The following is a 26,790-nucleotide window of genomic DNA, read 5'->3' as shown; positions in this document are numbered from 1 at the left end:
TTCCATCTTAACTTGGTAACAATTAATATAAATGGATTGAAAGTATTGAAGGTGACCAACATTGAAGGCAGAAACCACCCTTTCGCTGGCACCTATTTAATATATGATAACCATACAAATACAAATATTTGTATACTTAATTCAGCAAAATTTTAGCATCATCACCTGAGTGCGAGACACAAATCTGCCTGATTACTTACACTATCTATAGACACTACGTGACGATACACTAGCAACCGGTACAAGGAGCAATAGCGTCTATCTATCTACAAAATTGACTTTTGAATTGCAATCTCTTTGGCTGAAGTTGTTAGTCTTCGAAATACTTTGAGATGGTGCCCTACTTTATCCTGAGAAAACAGATAACCATAATTATGCAGAAAGCATAAAAAAATAATGACAAGAACTTACATTGCAATTTAAATATCTAACAATAATAGTTGTTATTATGAAACGCCATACCTCACTCAACAGTTCAAGTCGTTCAAGATTTGGAACTAACTTTCCACATAACAAAGCAATGTCTTGTTTTGGATCATGCTTTGCACTATAGGTAGTTGTTTTCGTAACCAAGTTTGAATCAGAACTGTCAAAACATATTAAAAGGTCAATCTAAAGACAAATATTAATCCTATACTTTTTAAGTTATTGAAAAGTTCATTTTCTGTTTCAATTTTGCCTGACGTGCTGAAGCCAATCAGCCATCTTATTTTAACTTTCATTTCTTAAATTTGTTTTCATATTTTCCTTCCCAAATAAAGAAAATAAGTTCGAAAATAATGCAACAATTTTAAAATAATGTAAGATTAAACACCCTATTTAACCACTGTATCTTGACTTTCTCCCATTCTAATTGCTTATATCAGAAACTTAAAAGTCTTACCATTCTTGAAGATGGATGAGAATGATATTTAGCACATGTTCAGCGAGTGGAAGTAACAAATGGATTAGTTGATCTCTACCAGCAACAACTCGGCACATTTCTACCATTGCAATATATCTCCTGCAACAGGAAATATATTAGAATCAGTAATTACAAAAACATCTCGAATATCCTAATTATAACTACCTAGAGTAACTTAATTTCTTAAATTTATCCCTCCCCCCCCCCTTGTGGCCCCACATCATATTTCCATTTTGTTTCCATATTTAAAATTGGGAGTCTAGCATTAGCATTCAAAGAGAGGGGTTATTGATTTGTCATTTGTATCACAATTGTTTGCATCATATTAGTAAAAAATCGTATTATCCAAAGTCTCTATTCCCGTTTTCTCCTCCCTCCAGCAGTAAAAATGCAAAATGGTATATGTTCATTTTCTGGATTTCTAGAATGACATAGTAATGGGATCAACCTTTTTTGTATGTTGTCCGAAGATGAAAGAGTGTCTTCCCGGATGCACATATTGATGATCTCATCCACTTGCTGTCTTGACATCTCATTTATGTCCCGAATCTGCACATGATGAAAACCCATATATCATTCATCAAAAACCACAAATATAAACAGAGGCATAATGAAAAAGGTACGTGGAGTAGTTGATTATTCTTTTTAACCTTGTTAAGTAGTAAAGACTTTTCCTCAGAAGCCCTTTCAAGTGCGCTTGTTACAGAAGTAAGAAGAGAATTAAGTAAGTTCAATGTGGGTTGTTGAAGTTCCATGGAAGAAGGATAACCCAACATGGCATCTGAAAACTGCAACAGCACATCAGAAGAATAGAAACTTATCAGTTAAACAAATGAGAAAAAGATAAATGTAAATATCACACAAAATGAGAAAAAGACTTCAAAGTGATTAACAGCCTCTATATTTTATACACAAGATACCTGCAATCTCAGTGATTTTTTGGTGACTAAAAAGTATAGATATGAGCTCAAGTTGAAGCATAATTTATACATATGCAGTTCCGAATTCCTTTGGTTCTGATCAAAGTAGAGCCATGTCAAAGATTAATACGCATGCATAATACAATGTTATTCATTTTGAACAACTTACAAAAAGCTAGTGCTTGAAACTCACCTCAGATGATCCAATTGATCCAACAAAATTAGGAACCTTAGAGTCACGAGAGAACAGACCATGCATCATACCAAAAAGTCCTTGTACAAAACCGTACTCATCACTTTCTTCGTATGGCCAAACCTAAAGCCAAAAATAAAAAAGTACAGAAACCGAATCAGAAAAGCCAAATTTTCAGAGAATTACATTAACTCAGAAAAGGAAGTTCAGAAGCCTTCTGAATAGAAACTACAAAACCATAAAATAGAATAAACTACCATGCTCTGAAATAGATTATTGAGTAAAAAGTATCACTTAATCCCACCTTCATCTACTTAAGGTAGAGAAGCTAGTTTATAAACTGCCTACTGACAGTAACCATTATCTAGCTGAGAGTCTTTAGAGAAAACATTACCTTGCTAAGAATACCAACAACTAGATTTATCTGCTCCAACCTTAACTCATCCACTTCAACCATGTCCAAACGTAGAATATGATCAAAGAATGATTGATGCCCTTTGACAAAATCAATTACTTCGCGCACAATTTTATTCTTGACCTATAATATACAGGTAAAAGACACCAATTTTTGTCAACACAACAAAAATTTACAATGCTAAAATTTAGATAAAGAAGATATCTTATAATATAGTCATATCTTAGAAGATGCCTTCTACTATAGGCATTGTGACTTATGTGTTTGTGATCATCAATCACTCTATACATTATCTTTAATGAAGTTAGCTTTAAAAATGTGATAATAGATCTATGTTATGAATTTAATAGTTCACAAAAGAATTTATGCTGGCAATTATAAATTATTACATGCATACATCTTTTCACATGCTTTTTGAAGTTACCACATTTATTTTAGAAATTTACATTTTTTTTTAAGTTACCATAGTGTAAGCTTTTGGGTCTAATAAATAGTTGTACAAATAACAAGGTCCTTTGAATTTTATAAATTGAATTACTACAATGGACGCCATCATGTAACTCTATGTGGAGATATGTTCTTATTCACCCAAAGGAGTGAATGTCAACATTTCCCTACATATAGAAAAACATATACACATATACTAAGCTTGCTGATCTTCACTCAGAGGGTTTAATTGTGCAAGCTTAAAGCATAGAAAGCATTAGCTTGAGGGGGTATGTTAGAAGTAAATAAGATATATAATCTCTCTACCATATCTTGGAATATCAAAAAGCACAATTAATCATCTCCTGGGATTGGTGTTAGTATTAAGGATAAATTTCCCAAGGATCTACAAGTGGGAAAATATTCAAGGACAGCCTAGCAATTAGGCAGAATCAGGGAAATAGAAGGCCTAATAGACATACTTAGAGGGTGAGGTAAGAGAAATGCCATGTGAGCGTGTAGAGAGAGCAGAGTGCATGTGTGCATTCTGTTAGTGCACAGGAGTGATAGATGTGTGCAGAGTGAGAAAAAAAATTGTTTAGGATGATTTTGGAATTGACTTGGGAGAGTGGGGCTGCTATATGCCCTGTGCTATCCCTTCTGTTTTGCTAATTATCATATCCTTCATAAATAGGCTGAGATCCAGCTTCACTGAGTGTTAATAATACGTAAACACTTATCCCTTCTTATTCTGTTGGTGGTTTCCTAATAATTGGTTTTCATATTTACTATTATTTCATGAGTTTGTTCGTTATTTATTACAACTAGAACTTTAGGAACAAATAGGACCATGTAATTAGCTTCTGCTTCTACTCAAATGCAAGAGCTATATAACCACAGTAACTGAAACTCATAAAGGCTATACAACTGCTATACTTGTACACAGCTTTATCTCACAATTGAAAGCCACAAAATATTGAGAGGTAAAATGAATGACAAGCAGCAGCAAGAAAAAAAATCATAGGAGATTTAAAATTTGCAGAATAAACACAATAACAAACCTCCAGATAGTCTGATGTGTCAACCAAGGATGTTAATGAATAAACTAATCTCAAGACTGGGGTTACAATCAATCTTTGTCTATCAACATCCACTGCAACATCTCTTCTAGGCCTTGTCTCAACCCACCTAACAACTCCCTGCAGATTGCTTAGCTTCACATTGTCAGTAAAAGCTAGATGAAAAGGAAAGCTGAAATGAATGAGTTGTGTGCAAAAATGAAACTACCCACTCACCTGTAAATTGATTGCCCTTCCTGAAACAAGATGCTGCAATAGGCCCATGGAAAATAGTACTTGTGCTCCAGATTTCCCATACTGGTGACTGATTCTTAGTAGTAAAGCAAGCTCAGCCTCGAACGTACAAGCCCTCTGCAACGAGTCCAGTGAAAGACCACCATCCTTGAACAAATGAATGAAAAAAATAATCAGTATTATCATCTCCTTGAGATGGGAACCTTTAGTGAATAAAATCATCAGGATCAGCACATGTTGGGTTTCTAAAAACATGATATTCAGTTATGTTTAGTCAAGTATGCGGCCTAAATGCCTAAAGCTTAATAGTTTATTCCAACATAGCTGGTTAGAAGTTCCCAAAGTCCTTTATATTCATCATTACAACACCCTTCTCGTTCCTTTATTAAAATAAAAAATAAAAAAATAAAAAATCCAGGACTTGCCACATTAAAATCTAAATCCTTTTTAACAGTCTTGCCTATAATTTTTCTTAGTCTCCTCCTAAATCTAGCTATTGGACTGCGCAACAGCGTTACCATCTTTTTCACAACAGATACTGTCCTAAATTTTCTCTCTAATTCCTATTTCTATCAAGTCTAATATCCGTCCACCCATCCAATGCACATACTTCTGTAACATTGAGCTTACTACCTATGGGCTTTTTATGCCCAACATTCAGTTCCATCTCACATTATCAAGTTTATAGTTATGCAGTGAACACTGCCTAATGCTTGAGTCAGTTTTTTCCATCATATATATCCCCTGATTCTTCCACCCAATTTGATAACATGCTTTAAACAACCCTTTGTTTGCACAACATCTTGAATAGTATAGCCAAGATACTTAACCTACATTAGGCATATAATTTACATGCCTCCTGCTTCCTGGTAATATTATATTTTGTATACTGTCTTATCTCTTAGATAACACGATGTCTTGCAAAAAAACATGCACTATGGTAAAATATGGACTCAAAATCAACATTTTGTGCAGACCAATTGTTAAAGAAAAATCTTTGATGACCTCATCTTGCGCTGTCATGATAATTGCGACTCAACGAAACAAATTTGGATGGTCAAAGGTGAAAGATATTGAGATAATATCACCACTAGATCAATAATTTCAGTTGCAAGTGTCTTATCAAATGATTGATTAGCTTTTTTTTGGGTCATTATCACACCAACTCACACACTACTAACAGGTTCCTTTCGTACCACATTCTAGCTAAGCTAGGAATCAAGCCCTGGTACAGGCATTGGGAAGGCAATGATAATGCCACTAGATCAACAGACAAAAGTTCCGTTTGTCAAAAGTTTAGTATGTGTTATTCGGTTATTTTCTTATCAACTAAAGATATACAAATTACGGTAATTCCAAGCACTTTTGATTAGACTTTGAAGCAACAAATTCAAATATAGAAGTATCAACAAGGCATTTCTGCGCTATATTGAAACAACAATATAAAAGCAGTTGCAACATCAAACACTAACAAGTATATACAGAGATACACTCCCAAAAACAGAAGGCTATATTAAATGTACAGGATTCAATAAATTGTTGAAGACAGTGTGCCAAAGAAACTATCTTAGTTTCAAAACTGAGTCAAAATGATGAAACCACTTGAAAAAATAAGGAAAGCATAACGATAATGGTACCATCCATCATCAGTCATGACTAAAATAAACAGGAAACCTTAAAAGATCAGTCAGATATTTTGGTTAATGAGATGATTAGTCTACATCTGTAAAATAAAAACAACGTAGGGTGGTGAAGCAACCTTTAATGGTGGACAGAATAAATACCTGAATGGAAACATTGCTGATGCCTGTAAAGCATGATCTTAAAAATCCCCTACTTTGAAGTTGACCCAAGAAATATCGCTCATGATCGATACAAATGAGAGCATCAATAACATAGAAAGATATAGTCTTTCCCGGTTCACTGCCATGGGTTGCATCTTTTATTACCTACAATTTAAAATCACTTGAAACTGTAAATAATTCACTTGAGTATTATCCAAATAAAAACAAAATACGCAAAATGGATAAAAAGCAGACTAAGCAACAGAATTTGTAGCACATGGAAGTAACAACCCATAGAATAATATCCAGTGGGTAATTGATGTATTAGTCGTTAATGGAGAAAAATAGACTGATTTGGACCCAAATCTATACGGAAATTTTTACCTAAATCTTCTCTCAGTTCCCATCTTAATTCTTTGATCAGGGGACGAAAAGGGGCTCTCAGATTCCCCCTTTAAACATTTTGAGAGATTGGAATAAAATATTTTTCTAAATGACAAAAATACCCCTTTATATTCTTTGTTTGATTGTCCTCTCCCCTTATTCAAGAAAATACCCCCTTATCCCAACGTTTCACACTCCTCCTCCTCCTCCTCCTCATCCTCCTCTTCTTTTCTTAATCGGACCACCCTCTAAACCCACTCCTCTTCTTCCTCCTGAGCATCCTTGCCGTAATTTCGGTGTTCTTCAAAATGGTGTCGCTGTTGTGTTGTTGTTGCATGTGTTGAAAGGGGAAACCACGGCAGAGATCTGCCATCGAGGACTCCCCCGCCGCAGTCGAGATTGACGGTTGCCCTTGCCTTGCCATGCTGCACCCTCGCCTCGCCGTGCCGCACCCTCGCCTCGCCTTTGAAGGACATCCTCTCTGCCGTCGTTGCCCTCCTCTTCGGCGTCGGTCACAGCGCCGTCACGCCGTCACCATTTACCTTGTCGGCTGTCGATGACCTTCCCCGGCGACAGCAGTGGCGGAGCAAACCGGCGACCTTGCTGTCTCTGCTTCGCTCTGGATCTCGTTTGTCTTTCTCCGTAATTGATTAAGTTTTTCATTCCTTTTTTTAAAAAATCTGAATGCTTTGTTGTTGTTGTTGTTGTTGTTGAATTTGAAGGATTTGATGTTGCATTTAAAACAAATTTTTGAAGCGTTGGAGATGGTGGTGAACATTGAGGCTGAGCTTCTCTGTTAGCGTTTGCAGGGACTTCTCTGGTTCCAGATCTCCTTTTCCTTCCTTTTCCGGCGGCAATTTCCAAGAGCAACAGCGGCGGTGGTTTTGATAGTGGTGGCCATGATTTTCAGCTCACTCCCTCTCGCTCTCTCGCTTCCCTTCTCTTCCCGGCAGTCTCACTCTCTTCTCAATCTCTTTGAAATAAGTGAGGTTGTTGATATTGTTCTTGAATTTGAATGTTATGTTGTTGTTGATGAATTTTTAAATTTGAATGTTTTGTTATGTTGCTGTTGTTGATGGATTAAAATGAATAGATATGAGAAGAAGAATAGTTGGTGGTAATAAAGGTGGTGGTGGTGAACGATGGGGTTAGGGTAAGAAAAAACATGAGTATTTTTGTCTGAAAAAAGTTGAAAGGACAATTTTAATACCAAATGAAACGTTGGGGATGATTTTAAATCCAAAATAAGATTAGAGATGAATTTGATTTTGACCCTAAACCTTAGGAACCAAAACAGTACTTATCCCTAATAATAATAATAATTTCCCCATATAAACAAACCATAAGCACATCAGCGAAAAATGTCAGTAAATAGTTAATGTTTATAAAGAAACAAATAAAACAAGATGATAAACTAACCAAATCCAAGATGCTCTGAGCCTCTTTCCTCAAAGTAGAAAAATTTGCATGAGCCAATTCAGCCTGTTCTCTATCTATCTGTGAAAAACAAATTGGAGAAAAAGGATGTAATGATGATGTATTAATCTATAATCTAGAATTAGATATTCTAATTTGTTTGCATAACCTTTGGGAGATCAATATATTCATTATCTTGTTCATTAAGCAGCAAGAATTGAAGAACTGTGGTTGGAACATCTGGATCAACCACATTCTGGCAATACTGGAAATAGCTAAGGAGCAAGGCATATTGGCTGTACAAAAACATGCACAAGTTAGTTTGCCAGCCAACACAGTACATCCATACCAACAGAATAAGTTAAGCAACTAGTAAATTACCGTCTTCTAAGAGCTTCTGACGATTCATTTCTAAGAATAGCCATGATAAGCTTAAACAATATGGTCAAGCATGCACCATTTGATAATTGTTTTCCCACAATGAGATCGAGGCATGTTATATTATCCGAACTCAGACTGCCAGGAAATAAAAACCTTTCATCTCGTAGTTTGGCCATGCAAGTCAATGCCACCTGAGAGAATTGCAGGCATGTTAAATAATATAAACCGGTATATCATGGATAATGACTCACTCAACACATCCAAAGGATACATCAATAGTTATCAACCTGTGATAGTATGAATGCCATCTTCAATGAACAGTCTGGAGAAGCAGAAGCACTAAGAGATGTGTCAAGGACCCTGACAAGGCATTTCAATGATTACAAAAACGCACGACAACAGAGAGCCACTATAACTATTTTGATGATGGAGGATTGTGGCAACTCACTGAAACAGAATTTCAGATCGATTTTCAAGCATTGCTAATCTTCTAGAAGTGGACACCTTTAAAAACACGACTAAGTCAGCGAATAATCCTCTAAAAAAATGAGTATACAGAATAGATAAAAAGATGCTTACCTCAACAACCTGAGACCAGGCAGTCAACATGTGCAGTTGTGCAGCTTGTTCCTCAAGATTTTTATTGTGTTTCCACCCCCATCTCAGCAACTGTTGAATTATCTCTTTCACATCATTTAGCTCAACTTCACTGCCAATATTACTCACCTGGAGATGAGCAGAATTGTATGTCTACGACAAGAAAGTAGATTAAATTTCTTATGAATACATTGTCCCAAAAAGGAAGTGAAAATTGAGAATACAGAATGTTCAGGATGCAGATGAAACCTAATATTGTCAACACTAAATTAAAATTGAAACAGAGATATTTTATCAAGAAATAAAGAATCGAAAAATAGATAAACCTGCCAAAGTTTGTCATGAAAGGTAGCAAGGTCAATTAGCCGGTCACCTCTCTCAGAATAATAGTAGACACCACCCTTTCCAGAATTTCCAAGTATTTCTTCCGCCTGAATAAGATATCCGACCATAAGAATATTACAGACTTGAAGATAGTCAAAGACTTGAAGATCATTGGAACTTATATTCTGAATTTGAGAGTGAGCCATTTTTGAAAAATTAATGTAATGGATTTTGGAGAGAGAGAGAGAGAGAGAGAGAGAGAGAGAGAGAGAGAGAGAGAGAGAGGAGGAGGGGGGGGCTTAAGAAATATAGAATTAATAAAGTTTGGACAAGTATCTCACCATCAAGTCATACTTCATGCTAGACACAATATTTGAGAGCTTAGTAGTGGCGTCTGGACATCTAAACTGGATTACTTCAAGCAATTCTAACACCTGAATTTCAAGAAAAATACAACTCAGGAGAAGAATATATGATAAAGCAGCTGATCAGATCATCTTACATACTCTTATATTCAATAAGATAATTATGATGACATGAGACATTAGACATTCTCACATGTTCCAACAAATATATCTACGTTATTTCTGAAACCCGGGTATTGCACAATGAAAACCAAACAATAATATAGAAAACATGCAACTAGAATATCACAGTAGTAATAATTGACCAAATGGTAGCCAACAAAGTAGTATTATTAAGGATCAAGGATGAATGACCTTATAATTTTACATTTGTGTATTTCCAAAGTGTTCATTTAATTTGAATGCAATGGATATATAAAATTAAGCAAAAACAGTTATTAATTACATTTACAATACTGAATACATAGCATAAGGGAGCAGGGATACCAAGGTCAAAGGTTAGTTACAGTAACTGTAGTGTTTAGCTGCCTTGAGGGAAACTATTCTTTAGGGTGCATGTAAATGATACTGCACATAATATACTGTAAACAACATAAATTCAAAAATATACATGTGATATGAGAGTCCACATTAAAAGAAGTACAACAAAAGTTCAATGACCTTCATTACCTGACTCTTGCTGACAGTTCTTATAGCAGCAGTTTCCAAAGTATCTTCAAATGAAAACGGGGACATGGTTTGGTGTCCATCAACTTCAGTTATACCTTGACCAAAAAGATGAGAAAGGATTGTCTGGCATGCTTCTCTATGTTTTGAGCTACTAACTTCTCCAGCGTGCAGCTCAACAGCTAGAAGTTTTAATAACCATGCTCTCTAAAACAAGAAAGTAATGGAACAAACCACCCATCTCAAACGTATCAAAATATGACTCTCTAAATTAGTCAGCCCAAGATTACAAGTAACATTGAGACTACTGACAAGAAAATGGGCTAGACTTAATCTCATTTATAAAAGTTGCTAACGAGTTATAGAGGTCTACTTGAATATCTCAAACGCACACATGAACTATCATCATAACAGAAGAATCTTCATAGGCATCTAAGGATATTAAGGGGGAAGAACCACGTGTCGCAAAATGATTGGTTGTATCTTAACATGACATGATACGTCAACAAATCATTTTGTGACATGTGACATTAACATGCCATGTCATCATACCACATGCCACCTAATGTGACACGTCAACATCTAATTAAATGATCAATTTAACTTGCGGTTGTATCTTTCAGGGACTAATATGGATAACAAAATCTTTCAGAGACCAATTTGAAAAAATGGGTTATCTTCAGGGATGAATTTGATTATTAACTTGTATTTGTTGTGGTTGATAAACTTACCAAGTAGTGTGCTTGCATGGGATTCCATGCTTCGGTTAGAGACAGTGAACACTTTTTGCATTGAGCTGTTAAGATTGGCTGGAACCATGTTAAAATACAGCACTATATATCATCCTCAAAACGATGGACAAACTAGAGTTGTCAATAGATGCCTTGAGGCTTATTTGAGGTGTTTTTCTAGTGGTAAGCCTAAGCCACAGCCAAAATGGTTGAGTTGGGCCGAATTCTGTTGAAAGGTGACCCTCTTCCTTCAGCCATGGCAGGAAGCACAAAATTCAATGAAGAAGTATGCAGATCAGAAGAGGGGGATCTAACTTTTGAACTAATTTTATCGCACTACCATTAAACTGACTATCCTATATGGAACAGAGTGTCAGGAAGCAAAGGGTGAACATGAAGATAAGTTAAGTGTGGCAAAGATGATGATACTAAGATGGATGAGCAAGCACACATGTAAAGACAAAATAAGGAATGAAGATATAAAAGAGAAATTTGGTGTAGCGCCTATGTTGAAAAGATGGTAGAAACTCGTCTCACGTGATCTAGACATGTGGGAAGATCGGTAAGAGTAAGACATCCAGATAAGAGGGTGGATGAGATGAAAAGTACACGAGGGATAAAAGGTAGAGGAAGATCCAAGAATCATCCTAGAGGTAGTCAAAGGAGATCTGCGTCTAACAATTTCACTGGAGACATGATACATGATCGAGTTCAATAGTGTTATTTGATCCATGTAGCCGATCTCACCTAGTGAAATGAGGTTTTGTTGTTGTTTGTTATTAGTTTTTTTTTTTTTTTTATGAATTTTTGTGGGTACAACACTACTTAAAAAGATTAAAAAGTAATGATGTCAGAAAAACTATAAAATCAGCATTTCACTAAAATGTTCATGTGGCAACATTAGAAATTATCTAATATGTCGAGTGTTCATTGTATATTATTTGATTTTTCTTTTTATACATTATAAATAAATAGATAACTAGATAAATAAATAGATTGTCACAAACTAAAATTTATTCTCCAAATAGGATATGAAATATTAGAGTACTGTGTCTATCACATAATTAATAGTTTATAATTTGTTTATAAATTTTTTAAATTTTTTGAAAGAATTAATTTTAATTAATAAGATATGTGATAATTTTTTAACTAAACATACTATAAATTATTGATATTTTATAATTTCATAATATATTATTGATATTGTTATATTTCTTTTATACAACAACTGTCATGCTAAAAATAAAATTGTGAAAAAGAATTTATAATTTTTTTAATATATATATATATATATATATATATATATATATATTGATAAACCTTTTGAAAAACCAACTCAATAACTATATGTTATGTCTAAATTGCTTTTATGGAATGAAAAAATATAATAAAAAAATTAAAAAGTTCGTCTAAAATCCAGTCCCTCCATATTAAAATTCCTGGATCCGTCCCTGATGGTCATGAACCAATTTTTTCAAATAATTGTGCAAAACATTAACAACGATAGAGGAGAAAGAGTAGAGGCATAAGATTATGTAAGAGGAGACATAGAAGATGTGTGAAGTGAATGTGAATTTATATAGTAAATATGAATAGATATGAGAATAAAAAGAGAGAATGAATTAGGTTTTATTAACTAATTTATATCTATTAAAGAGGAATAATATTACTATTAAAGGCATAGAGTAACTTACATAAAAGTAAAAAGTAAAAAAAGATTAAAAGATAAGGATAAACACTACATAAGAAGAATAAAAAGTGATGCGATAGAAAAGTTATAAAATTGCAATTTAACTAAAATGTTTATGTAGCAATATTATAAGTTATCTAATAAATCAAGAGTTCATTGTATCATTACTTAATTTTTTTTATACATTATAAATAAATTGATAGATAGATAAATAGATAAACAAATAATTTTTCATAAAATAAATTTATTCTCCAAATATAATGCATGAACATTCTTTATAATCTATTTTTTTTGTAGAATAAGATAATTTAATGTGTGAAATTATGAGAATAATACTAGATTAACAGTATAGATGTTATTATTCTCTATGGTAGTATAAATGTAGTTCTATGATAGATGCTTTCTTCTATGATATTGCAATGGATGACATGGCAATTTCTTATGAAACTTAAAAGGTTAAGTGTCACTATAACATTACTTTTGGCTCTCCTTTTATAATAGATAATTGATAATCGATAATAGATAGATTACTTATTTTGTCAAACAAACGAAAACACAAAACTCCAAAATAAATACTCGCAGGTGATAAGAGTGTCAAACCAAATTGATACCCAGTACAATAGAAAAGAGTTCAAAGATGTCAAAATCATATAATGGAAAACAAAATCAGAGAAACTGAAAGGTTATGGTAAGACCTGATGAAGAGAACTGATGCGGAGAGGCTGGTTGGTGTTCCGTTTAGGAAGTGGAGCAATACCAATTGTATCAAGGTGCTATATAATACCAACGAAAGGAGTTTTAGATAATTAAAAATAAACATAAGCAATAACAAGAACCACAATAATGAAAAGCAGATGTATCCCAAATTCTGCACCTTAACAAAGAATTGGTACTTTCTATTTGACAGCAGATCCATCATAGGTACACATGTTAGTGGATCTACACACAACTCATAAAGGAGCTGCATCAAGAGAACAATCAAGATTCCTTTAGACATCTTATTCGTAAATGATTAATGGTGGTAAAAGATGCAAAGATCTCATATACTATTTTACAATTGTTAGAGCAAGATGAGCACTTTACGACCTGAAAACCAAATTCATGAAGCAAAGCATTTGCATCAGGCTTCAAAAGTTTGTCCAAGATATCAAGAATAACCTTCATGCAACTGCAGACAACATTATAACTTTTAACAGCACAGTTGCATTTACAAGAAGAAAAATATTAAGCACCAATAGACAACAAACCAAACCTGTAATAAAATTTAGGTTGTAGAACCGTCCGCTCAACTGGCATGTCAAGGTCAAATTTAAGTAGTAAATGAGTAATATTAGGAGCTGGCCTGCCGATGTTGTCAATTAGAAGCTGAAAAGATCATTTCAACATTTCCAAATGGCAATTTAGGAAGACTACAAATAAGGAAAGAGGAAAAAAACAAGCAGTAGACAGCAACAAACTTTCAGAATAAGAATGCCTGGATCATCATTATTATTGTCAATTGTTTGAGACTCTTCTGACCGCAACTCAAGGCAGGCTGCATAATCTTCTATCAAGCTGTTGGCAGCATTAGATTTTAGCAGGAGTTGAACAAGCCCAACCATGCGAGAACTGTGGCCCCAAAACAACATTATCAATTTCACACTATGATATCCAGTTTGCAGAACTCCCAAAATTACACATCAAGAATAAGAAATAGGAAGGTAATTTGAGTGCCTTAAAATACTCATGATTCTGATTGAGGATTGTTGAACTTTTGGCTGAAAATCATATCTTACATACTCCAAGAGTGCCACTATTTGATTATGATCATGAGAAAGTATGACATCCAAGGGCTGCAAGCATATTTTTAAGAAAAAAACACCACAATAAGCAATTATCCAATGCAATAGAATATGATACTAAAAATAAAGCTGCTCTTTTCCTTTTGAAGGGAAGCCTTGGAGCAACGATTGAGTTGTCTCCGTGTGAAATAGCCACTGATGTAATTATCAGGTTAGGCTGCGTACATTACACCCTCTGGGTGTGGCCCTTCCTCGGACCCTACGTTAATGCGGGATACTTGTGCATCGGGATGTCCTTTTTTTTTCTTTTCTTATTCTTTTTCTTTTAAAAAAAAAAACAGGAATGGAAAATATCTCAACAAAATCACACATTGACGGTTTCCTAAACTAATTCCACAATTCAAAAAGGACATTGGAGAGTGTGGCTTGGCACTATTATCACGAATTAATATCCAGGCGAAATCATTTGTATGGCATTGAAATCACAAAATAAGTTTTAGCCATGCAATAGGGAAATGGGAAATCAAGCATGCGTGGGGAAATTCACTAATCAGTTGTAAAAATATAAATATTACCTGATATAGGGGACGCCAATAATCAGAAAGAAGTAAATCCTTTTCAAAGACAAGTAGTATTATTTCCAGAGAAAGCTGCACAGCATTCTCTAAAAGCTGGCCATATATTTGGCTACTGCGTTCAGCAATGACAGAATTTACCCCTTGCAGAAGAATACCCATAATGTTCCGAAAGCAAGTCTTACCACTCATGAAGTCCTGAAACCAATCAAATTGTTTAATCTACAAAGTAACTAACAAACATAAACATTCGTAAAAACCATAATACATAGCACACATAAATGATTGAGGAACTAATGTCATAATTGACGAGAACATTGACATTAGACACAACAGAAATCGAAGCAGTGGAATAAACTGTGTGGCTGATAGTAGGTTGTCAAGCACTAGTAGTATGCTTGTCCAAATGAGTGACATAACTGTAAGATTTAGTATTATAAACTTGCAAATTCAGAACTAAGGATAATGACCATTAGAATATCAATTTTATACACCATGTAAAAGCACATACTTTCAGCAATTCTAAAACAGGGAGCTGGAACTGAATTGGTGATGTTTCTTTAGCTGTTGAAAGTCGTGACTGATCAACTACACCGTCGAAGTCCTCCTCCTTGATGTCATACATGTTTAAAATCCTGCATTGTGGTTTTTATTCCCCCAAATATGAAATAATGTCAGATGAGATTATACTACGAGAAGATAAATCCTGAATAAAAGCCCCAAAGCTAAAGGAAAAATTACAAGCCCAGCAAAAACAACCACAAGCAACACATACAAAAGGGAAAACTGTTGATAACAGTGAAGTTCCTTTATGTATCAATTAGGAATGATTAGTATAAAACAATGTAATTATCATGAATTATTACTTTTAGTAAATAGACAAAAGTATACACAAAAATTATATAGAGGGGAAAAAGGTACACCCAAAAGATTAGAAAATAGTCATATACACGCAAGAGATTGTTTCCACAAGTCAAAATTGCCCTTCTAACTATATATGCAGCGTCAGCAGCAATAGACTCAGACAAAGGCAAACTGGAAATGCTTTTTAAACTATTGTATAGCAATTTGAGGGATTACAACTGCATGGCTGCAACTTTATATTAGACTAGCAGAAGTTTAGATAATGGAAGGGTAGTTTAAACTTGTGGAAATAATCTTTGGGATATATCCCACTATTTTATAATCATTTGGGTGTACTTTTGTCCCTTCTATACTCTTTCGTGTTTACTTTTGCCCATTACTCAATTACTTCAGTGTATATAAAACCCACAAGCTGAGAAGGTTTTCTTCTCGAGCATTCACATACTAATCACCTCTTAAACACAGTACCAAGAACCCTAAAAACCCTTTATCACCTCCATAACTTACTATTCCTGTATGACGTTCTTTCTATCAAAGTAAATAATTTAAGTTCCCTTACTTCCTTTGAGCCAAGAAGAGACTATGATGGTGGATCACACAAGGTACTTGCATTGCCAAAGGCCTAAAGAAATTCATAATTAATCCATCCAATGCCCTTCACTTCTCCTATTAACTTAAATATAAAATAACACTTTCTATTAATAATCTTCTGATACAAGCTCTTGATGAAGCTTGAATTACAAATAATGAGTTTCACTTAGCATGATAGAGAAGTCTGTTCTCTTGATTCTAGTTAAGCAAAAGAGATTGGAGGGAGGGGGGTGAGGGAGAAAAGAACATTATTTCTCAAATCCACAACAAAAAGAACTCACATATGAAAGTGCTGAAGGCAAGCGACAACCAACTGCCATTTTTCACAGGGATCAGCATAGGCTCTCTGAGGAAATGGCCCAAAAACGTGGTCATAGATGAATCTGAATATGCCAATAAATCTGAAAAATTAACAAACACTTTGACTTTAGCATGCAAGCAAGAAAGGGAGTAGATATTAGAAACTACAACAAATATTTAAAATTCTATGACTGCTACCTTCGCCCTCTATCACTCAAATCTCTTTCTTCAGCAATAAGAGCATTTATCAAATTAAGGAATGATATAGTTGAAGGATACTGTTCTCTCCTTGCTTCAATTTCGTTGAGTTCAAATTGCATATCATACACCTGTCAAATAATTAGATAATTACATTTTAAATGTATTGCTTGCAAAATAGGGATGTCCTAGAGATATAATGTATGGATTTCTTGATCTAGCAGGTAGCAGCTAACAACATGAGGTTCTATAAGATTTGTTCCTGAGAAATTTGAAATGTAATACTTAAAAAGAAAACCTCCACTTATTTTGTAAAACAAATATACCAACCTGAGAAGCCATAGATTGTGGATTATTCTGGACATCAGTCCCCACAACTACTGGCAGATCATATTGCTCAAGATAGGTCCAAATACTATCCTTCAACATTGGAGAGACACGAATAAATGTGACTATTGCATTCCTCAGAGCGCCCTATATTCCCATCGCAAACAATGACAGATTGTTTAGAATAACAGTGCAATTAGTTCACTCCAAGTAAACTTTTAGACTACCAACAAGAACCTCACAGTAAAGAAATCCTACCTTCAAATAAGGGGGTACATTTTCATAACCAAGAAGCTTAAACAGTGGTTCAATATCAGGAAACCAGTTTTTTCTTTCTATTGGGTTTCCATTTTCCATAACCTGTATATATAAGACAAATAAAAAGTAAAATACAATTGGGAGATAAATAATAAAGCAATATTTCATCCAACAATGAAACTAGAGCCCCCATAGTGCAAATTAAACCAAGCGTTTAGCATAGTATGAGTGCATCATGCAAATATGATACCAAACAGGAAAAAAGATCCTGATACTTCAGCTCTTCTTAGACAAACTCATAATAAACCAAGTTAAAACATGGAGAGTCTACGAAGGACAAAGTGGTGGAAGAGACCATTACAGTTAGGCCATACGGGATTGAGATTTAAAAACAGAAATGAATCCCCTTTTATTTTTAGGAACAAGTATAAGCACGTGTAAATTATAACTGGTTCGACAACATAAGCTGACTCAAAAAAAAAGGTGAAGTTAAACCTTCTTTAGAACATTTAAGTATGCCACAAGTGCTTTTGCATCCCCCTCCTGAATTTCAGGCAACATTGATCCAGCAGTTTGAAGAGACTGTTTGAACTTCTCATCGTAAATTGTTAGGCATTCAAACAAAGTACTCCACCCAATTGAGCGGAATGCTTTACCTTGAAGCAACTCATAAACCTTCGAAGCACCTTCTTGACTGGAAGCCTGAAAAGCAGTATACAAAAACAGCAGAATCAAAAGGTGCAGTCCAACACTAAAGCATCAATTTAAGGCAATCAGAAACTTCCTTACCAAGGTGCTCAGCATATTCAAGAAGGCCACAAGAGTTTGGAAATTCGTATGGTCCTCTCCAGCAAAATTTACAAATGTCCACAAAACATCATTGCCAGACAAGAGCTCTGGTTCTTTCTGAAGATTGAAGAAGACTGTGCTTAATCAATTATGCCAACCGGATTGATTGTAATTGACACCAATAATATTTGTAAGTTACAGCCATACGTACTGTTTAGATGAGTTTATTTCCCATAAATTAGCTAAGTTTGTATGCCTTGCATTATTATTATTATAAGTGGAATGAATCAAGATTTTGAGGCACCAAACTCTGGTCATGAAATCATGGATGGAGATTCGCATCTCTTAAAGAGAAATCTTTTGTTTGTTTTTCTTTTGTATAGAGGAACTCTTATCCTCTTTTCTATTGTTCTTCTCTTCATCTTACTTAAATTATTCTTTTGTTCCAAAAAGAAAAGGAAATACAGAAAAAAAAATTACTTTCTTTGAACATCAACTTTTTGATAACTAATGATAAAAGAAAAGCCGTTAGAATTAATTAGTGGAATCATTTGCACTGAGATACTAACAATCATCAAACAGCAGAACAAAATTAATATCAATGAGCTGAAACTCAGATCTAAAAAACATAATTGCTTGCTGAATAAATAAGTGTAAATATTTCATTGTACAATGAAGCTGCTGTTGGCTCAAGGATGCATAACCTTTCCCCATCCCCCTAGCTCATCTAGGGTATATAAATAGAGGAGCCAATTGTTCTAACTGACCTTATAAATTTCACTGACAAAGTCCAAGATTGAATTAAATGGTAAAGGGCTCATTTCAGTGCCACGGGAAGTTGTGCTACTGTCCTGTGAAAAGTCATGTGATCCAACAACTCGATATGAACTAAGCATGCTCATAGTCCATTCCTTGGATTCCTTTATCTGCAAAAAGTATACAAATAAATACAAGTGAATATTTTTACGAAAAAAGAACAAAGCAGAATAAAAACATTGTTATGCTGATATACTGCAATAACTACAGTTAGAGACCACATGCCTCAAGATAATGTCTAGAGAACTTCTATATGGGGTTGAGATAGGCTCACTGCCTCACTCAATACTAATATGGTATCAAACCTATTCTGTGGTTATTATTGCCCACTTGCAGATTCTACTCCTAGAAACTAGTCTCACATAAACTCACTCGAGCTATAACACGAGTTCATTATATCATGCCCCTTAATTTTTGCCTAGGTGGACTTCCCTGAGCTAGGAGCCATAAATCTTCGAATCTCATCTTCTCCATTAGTCACAAATATGTATTGCTGAGTGCCTTTTTTTAAAAAGGTCAACAAGCTGTTCCAAGGAAGGAATATGGGCAATATGGTCCTTGAATGAGCATTGTATTGGAGAAATAAAATCAGATAGATGAATATTGAAGTAACTGAGTTGAACTATGCATGAGTGTAGGCATGGGAGTAGAATGGTATAGCAGCCATAATGACTTGGATAACTTGCTAACTTGCTCAGCAAGTTACACAGGTAGAGAAATGTAAATTGTGGGTCAGGTAGTTAAGTCCCAACTAACAATGACACCTGTCACGCGAGGAAGTGATCCCCTAGAACTAATCTCACAGGAGGTCCTTTGAGCTCTAGTACCAGTTCACTCTATCAAGAAAAAAATGGGGAATCAACCTCAAGAAATTGAATAGCACAAATCAAATTATAATTTTATAGGATTTAGGAACCGAAAATCACTAAAGAAGAGGGTAACCTAAAGAAGGAAGCATAACAAACTATTCTGAGTTCACAAGGGGAATGACAGACAAATTTGAACCCAAAAATGCAATTTTGGGAGTAGGCAGGAAAAGACATTAGTGAAAACTGGGGAAACTTGAGCCTATCAAAACTGGAGCTCAAGGATAGTCCAATTTTTTTTTTCTTATGTAATTTTTCATTAACAGTAACTGTGATATCACACTTGTAGCAGTGTGGCTATAGTAATAAAGACTAGAGATTTCTGCAACTACTTTGATGCCAGTTTCTATCAGAAGCGCAGTTAAACATCTAAGTTATTGAACAAAATAAAAGCTGCATATTTGTGTTGAGCAGTTACATAAATTTCAGGCCAAGAGGACAAAATAATGAAGTGTGGCCCTTTGGTCTGAAATATCAACCTTAAACAAAACAACTGAAAACCACAAAAGCCACTGCAATTTCATTCTAAGGCCAGGTAGGGGAACGAGCAATGAACCAAAGAAGAATGGAAAAACCACATTTCAAATTTTAACATCCATTTCCTTTGGGAAAAACAAACTCAACTTCAGCCAACATACACTAGTGAGGTGGGGTAGCAGAAATATGGAAGCTACAAATAACATAATAACTTCCATCATGAAAATCACAGACAACAATATGCAGATACAGCAGCTATGATGAGATATGAGGCTACATAAAGTAACCAGGCAGTCAGAATCAAACTTCCCAATGTGTTATGCATTTTACCTACTAAATCAGCTTGTTCTATAGTTGGTCAGGAATAAATTAACTGACATTTTTTTATGGATGAAATACAGAAAAAATATAAAAATACACTGACCTTGTCCCTTGCAAGTGGATTAGACAAGAAGCAGGTAATCAGCTTATGCAAATATGCATTGTACATGTAGATCATATCTTCGTCTTCATTCTGTAAGACAAAAAGCTGGTATCTCAAACGCACATCCGGGAAGTATAATATCATGTAAAGCTAAAATCAACAAATAATTAAATAGCCATTTTTTATTCCAGATAATATAAACAAAACCATTTCTAAAACACTTATGGATAACACTCCAAACCCTTTGGTGCCTTCATCGTTTATCACTTTACCAAATTCCTCTACCTAGACTACAATTTAACTAAGCAAAGGTTCCAATTATCTTTGAGACCACAACGACCTTGAAATTCATGAATCCTCAACTTAAAAACCCATTTGAATCTCTTGCATCATGCCCGTTAGTTTACTAGCACAAACAAAGCTCCTCCTCTCTTGATACCTTCAGGTTTTTATCTTGTAAATCCTAATTTTAATTCCTATTTCATTACTTGAATACAACCTCCTTTATCCTTTATACACATGTTTGAAAGTCCAAAGCTCTTAGGCCTCATTGATGATTTTTCTTTGTCTCCTATCCCTGATAAAAGGATTTAATCTATTGACTCTTCTGGCAATTTTAGCTAAAAATCTTTCTTCCATTTATTTTCTTAGTCCTGTAATACTACTTTCTGTCTAGATAAACTCATTTGGAAGTCCAAAGCTCTCTCTAAAGTCAAATCTTTTATATGGACAGCTATGCTTAATAGAATTAATACCAATGACTTGTTGCTTCTCCCCTGATGTGTATTATGTGAAGGGCAAATTCAGAGTCAAATTCGCATCTGTTTTTGCATTGCCAAATGGCTAGTTTCTTATGGGACAATTTGTTTAGCATCTTTGATGAATGTCAGGCGTGACCTGCAACTCTAGATATATTTTGATTGACTAGGTTTGTTGGTTTGGTAGTAGAAAAGAAACAAAATTATGTGAAACAATGCAATTTTTGCCACTATTTGGACTATCTGATTGGAGCATAATGCACACACCTTTAATGACAGATTCTCTGATATACATGTCTTATGGGATAGGATTAGACACTTAGCATCTATTTCACATAAAGCTCATGAAGCTTTTAGAGGAATTTCAATCTATTTCACATAAAGCTATGATGCTTTTAGAGGAATTTCTCTTCCGGACATGTTGAGAGATTGGAGAGCTTTGCTTTTGGTAGGTTTTTGTTTGTGTTTTGCTTTTATACAGGGCAATACTATTCACCCACTTTTTTGTATTTTTTTTCTCTCATCATAATGGAATTCTTAATTTATCAAAAAAAATATTTGTTTCAACTAAAAACTTAAAAGAATTAGTCATGATGATATTTAGTGGGTTCTGAAGCTACATATGACTATTTCCCTTGCTATACAATATGGTCAGTTTGAGTTCTAAATCTGTTTCACATCTATTTTGCACTATACTGTTGCAATAGTCAGCTCCTATGACTAGTACTAGTTTCATTGGTTTTGGGAGAATGAAGGGAATCAAATCTTTGGGCAATGTAAAGTCTATGCCACCTGTTGGTATACTTGGTGAGCATAATTCTCATTAAGTCAAGTAGGATAGATTAGGCATTTGGACTTTATTTGGTGTTCAAATTATCATTTGTTAAAGGATTCTGTCGCAGATATGTTGGGATATTCGAAGTATTTGCTATATTGAGAAACCTTTCCTTTGTTAGTTCCTCTTTCAGTATATATCTGTTGCTCTCATATAACTTTGTATTCATAGAGGATCCCATATCCAAGTCATTGAAGTTTTTTTCTGACTGATGAATTTGTTCCAGTATAAAAACAAATTTGAAAAATAAAATAAAACAAATATCTGTCATCACAAATGAACCTGGTAGGCAGCAGTACGAAGAACTTTATCCAGTAAAAACTGAAAAACATTATGCGAGAATATGACTTCCAAGCATTGGCTAAGATAACCCGTTTCATCTGAGGAGCCACTTGAGATAGTTTCCCTTGCTACAATACCATCTTGTATTAACATTAAATGTACCAACCAAGCAAGCCTTACGACACCAGTAAAGCCATCAACAATTGGATCATTTCCTGCAGCTATCACCTTAAGCATGAAACAACATCAACAATATCCAAAATTAGCACAAAATAGCCAAGCAGTGCTTCTCAAAGGTCAAAACATTAATAATACTTCATCTTACAAGTTCATGAAATTCACGTCTAAAGGAGGCATTAGAAGACAGAACGATGCTTTGTCAGGCACTGTATTCAAACCATCTGATATGAATGATATCACAAGAGTAAAAAGGAGACTGAAAGTAATCTGCAAAATGAAGTGTGAAAACTGTGAGAAAGTGACACAAATTTCAAGAACAAGAAACCCCGTGCGTCAGAAAGGCAAATAAAGCTTGATATTCAGGCGAAGTCTTGTCAATCAAGGTGGAGTCAGGAAGTCAGCTAAACGAATCAAACAATGCTGCTGTGTGCAGTCAAAAATCATGCATATTTAAATTATTAACTCTAAATCTCTTTTAATAGTTTCACCTGTGATTTTCCTGGTTCTCCTTCTACCCCTAGCCATAGAGCTATTCTCCATCTGATCCATTTTCCTTACTATACCTTCAACATGCCTTCTCCACATATATCAAACCCACCTAGTCATCTTTCAGAAATAGGTATTAATGGATTATTTCCTAATCTTATCTTGTCTAGAATGTTCACTCATCCATTGCAACATCTTCATATCTACAATATTTTGTTTATTTTCTTCAGAAATTAAATCAACACAGAAAAGACACAACAAAAAGAAGTCATTCATCATTTTACCAAGCTAATTTAATAGTGTACTTTTGACAAAGGAATATGTTAGGTACCTAAGGAAAGTGGGAAACCACACCTTAAAAGCTAGCTGTTAAGGGGGAAGAACCACTCTCCTTATATACAACATCAAGCATCCCATACTACTCGATGTGGGACTTTGAGCACCATAATACCCAAGTCCCTAACAATACATCGGCCCTGAGAGCCGACGTCCACGGCGGCTTCACTCTATCGACACTGACCCAATGGTAGCCACTTTGCTACGGTCTATCAGTATTCGGTATTCACCTTAATCCAGCCTATAGGTAGCCCTTTCCATGGCACCGACAACCACGCTCTGATACCATTGTTAGGTACCTAAGGAAAGTGGGAAACCACACCTTAAAAGCTAGCTGTTAAGGGGGAAGAACCACTCTCCTTATATACAACATCAAGCATCCCATACTACTCGATATGGGACTTTGAGCACCCATAATACCCAAATAAAAATATCATGACAATGAAGGTGCACTAGATTTAAAAACCATTCATGTCTCTACCAAAATGCCTAAGTTTTGGGCAGATATGGTTCATGACAATCTTCTTCTCTTTGACCCCAATGATATCCTCATTAAAAAAATATTAGAATCTTGTAATCAGTGGAGGAATATGTAATTAGGGAAATCATATATCTGTATCAGCACATGAATCCAGCCTCCACTATGTAGTTTAGACATATGGGTTTGATATGCTTTTCTCATTTTCTTCCTTTCAATAGAATACGTTCAATGAATGAAGAGACAGTAAGAAAATTTTGACCACCTCTTTAGCAAAAGATCATAGAGTACATTCAATAGTTACTTGTGCTACGAAAAATTCCACACCTCAAAACACCAAAAAATTAACTTATATGACTTATGATACATAAAAATTAAAAATATCAGCAAATGGTTATAAAAATGTACCTGATGTTTTACAGTGGCATTGTTGTCACTGACTTCAGCGGCACTATCTTTTAGAACAGAAAATATTTCTTTTACATCCTTTGGACCTGAAAATACAGATTGTCATACAAGTTTCACCCTCACCCTCATCAATAAGCTATTAGAAATATAGTCTGCCACAGAATACAACAATAAACCATATAGGACTTCAGCAGTCATATTAGATAAGTAAACAATCAACATGAAAAGCTATCATGCATACTTGTCCGCAAAACCAGAACTGATAGGACAAGACAATGTCCCAAAATAAGTCTTTCTCTAGCAACCACTGCTCGTCTCTCTACAAGAGAACCTCTCGAATCAAGAACATAGCGCTCACACTGAGGACCACCCAACCCAGATGGTTCTTCTCTATTAAGCTCCTACATTAACAGCAAATTCTTCAGCACACACACAACAAAACAAAACAAAAACATTTTTAGGATCAAAGTCTGATAAAAAAAATGGCCCTCCCACCATATCTTACATCATCCAAAGAAAGAACGAAAATTCTAACCAGCTGTTGTATAAACATCTTTACAACATAAGTTAAATATCTAGTAAAGGTAAATAATGAACATTTACAATATACTATGCTTGGAGACCATATAGTGTATCAAATTTCAATGTTGTTATTGTATGATTTATATGTTATCCAGTATGCACATAGTAGAGCAAAGTAAACAACAAACATCATAATACATATTGTGTATAAGCAACTAAGTTCAATAGAGAAAAATTAATATATCTTCATTAATAAAAAATAATAAGCCAACATCAATTGTAAAGAGGCTATAATCAAACTCAAAATCTTACTCGGAGGTTATAAAGAGGCCATCTTTTGCCCAGAGGTTAATCAAATCAAAACCAACATGCACAATTTTCTTTTTCACGTTTAAATAAAACATTTTATCAAGTCCAATCATTTCAGCTTAAACAGCTTAACTAATGTAAACCAAAAAACTAAGATGTATAGTCATCATGCAAAACTAAAGGAATAGCTGTAAACTCTAGTATACTTGCTTATCTCTTCTGGCCGACAATTAGAAAACAAGATAACTTTCAGGATACTTTTTCTTAAGTCAAAATGTAATACAGAAAGTACCAAGCAATATAACATAATACACAATGCGAACCTTGATAAGAGAAATCAAACGCTGTCTAAGTCCAGAATTGATAAGTTCTTCTAGATATTTTTGAAAGTCAACCAATATATCATCCTCAAGTCCCTGATCAAGCACCGCAGCCTGTAGAGAGAAAAAAACATACAAAGCTGTGTTACCTGAAAACCAAAAGCCAGATGTCCAAAGTGATGCCCAAATGACCCTTAATGGTGGCCGGGATTGCAAGAAAATACCCGTAAAAGCAAATGAAGGGATGTAATCAGATCTCTTCTCTCTGTATACCAGAGTCCTGCTGCAAGTCTGTAAATTTCCAGTGGTTCTCGTCCCATTAAGCCCCACTGCATATAAGCAAATTAATGATTCAATTAATACAGTACTTCCTACTTTGGAACCTTTTAAATTTGTTACTTTACAGACTAAAGCTTGAACTCAAAGTTCTAATTTGTGGCTACATTGTTAGTAGGCATAGAAGCAGCTGAAGTACATACCTCTTGATTAGCCGATACTAGCAAGCGAACACAATCGACTTCGTTGAGATGGAGATCATCACTCAGTTTCAGTGCCTATGCGTCATAAAAGCAAATATTAGATAGAAAAAGGATAGGCAACTTATACATGCGTATAATACCTTAATCAAGACTATTATACACAAAGCTTGGTAAAATAAATGAAATATAATAAAAGTGTATTAGAAAGAAAGAATGGGGATGCAACTCACAATATGGACATCATGGTCATCAAGAGAGATATGTGATGAATCGGGAAGCCTAACTGATTTAGACTGCACTTGACTTCGATCAGATGCCTTTGGTGGCTATAGTCAGTCACAGAACAAACAAAAATAAATAAATGAAGCGGATGAAATTGCTGAAAAAAAGAACGAAACGAAATGAAATGGCAGTTAATACATACAGGATAGGAAAGGAGGGATTGGAATGAAGGGAGAGAAGTGCGAATGGCATGCAGGAGCTCCACTCGCTGGGCCGCTGTGGGAGGGGAAGGCCCCAGAAGCACTGACTCAAGGATGCTTACCATCAGCTTTGGAGATACCATTCTTTCTGATCCTGCTACCTCTGTGCAACAGAACAAAGAAACACATAACTCAATGCA

General features: G+C 34.8%; 1 protein-coding gene across 1 annotated transcript; it reads right to left on the bottom strand.

Annotated features, from left to right (window-relative positions):
* LOC112771124 (nuclear pore complex protein NUP205-like) lies at positions 1–26,753 on the bottom strand (the record flags this gene model as incomplete). The annotated part of the gene is given in 46 exon segments (XM_025815753.2): positions 1–350; positions 463–586; positions 884–1,003; positions 1,353–1,453; positions 1,555–1,692; positions 1,825–1,920; positions 2,018–2,140; positions 2,412–2,555; positions 3,920–4,057; positions 4,154–4,318; positions 5,956–6,120; positions 7,759–7,836; positions 7,925–8,051; positions 8,137–8,327; positions 8,424–8,496; positions 8,585–8,640; positions 8,716–8,886; positions 9,060–9,164; positions 9,399–9,491; positions 10,092–10,295; positions 13,205–13,282; positions 13,384–13,470; positions 13,596–13,677; positions 13,762–13,874; positions 13,967–14,117; positions 14,223–14,341; positions 14,866–15,063; positions 15,377–15,500; positions 16,602–16,721; positions 16,819–16,949; positions 17,149–17,292; positions 17,404–17,505; positions 17,899–18,105; positions 18,193–18,309; positions 18,960–19,118; positions 20,776–20,865; positions 22,651–22,878; positions 22,976–23,019; positions 23,022–23,097; positions 24,539–24,624; positions 24,780–24,939; positions 25,693–25,803; positions 25,914–26,018; positions 26,169–26,243; positions 26,399–26,494; positions 26,593–26,753. Coding segments are annotated over 46 exon segments (5,640 nt in total). The 3' UTR covers positions 1–266.
* Between the last annotated feature and the right edge of the window lie 37 nt (positions 26,754–26,790).

This window comes from Arachis hypogaea, chromosome 18 (genome assembly GCF_003086295.3).
Source record: "Arachis hypogaea cultivar Tifrunner chromosome 18, arahy.Tifrunner.gnm2.J5K5, whole genome shotgun sequence".
Taxonomy (NCBI): domain Eukaryota; kingdom Viridiplantae; phylum Streptophyta; class Magnoliopsida; order Fabales; family Fabaceae; genus Arachis; species Arachis hypogaea.
This window is presented reverse-complemented; position numbering and strand designations above follow the sequence as displayed.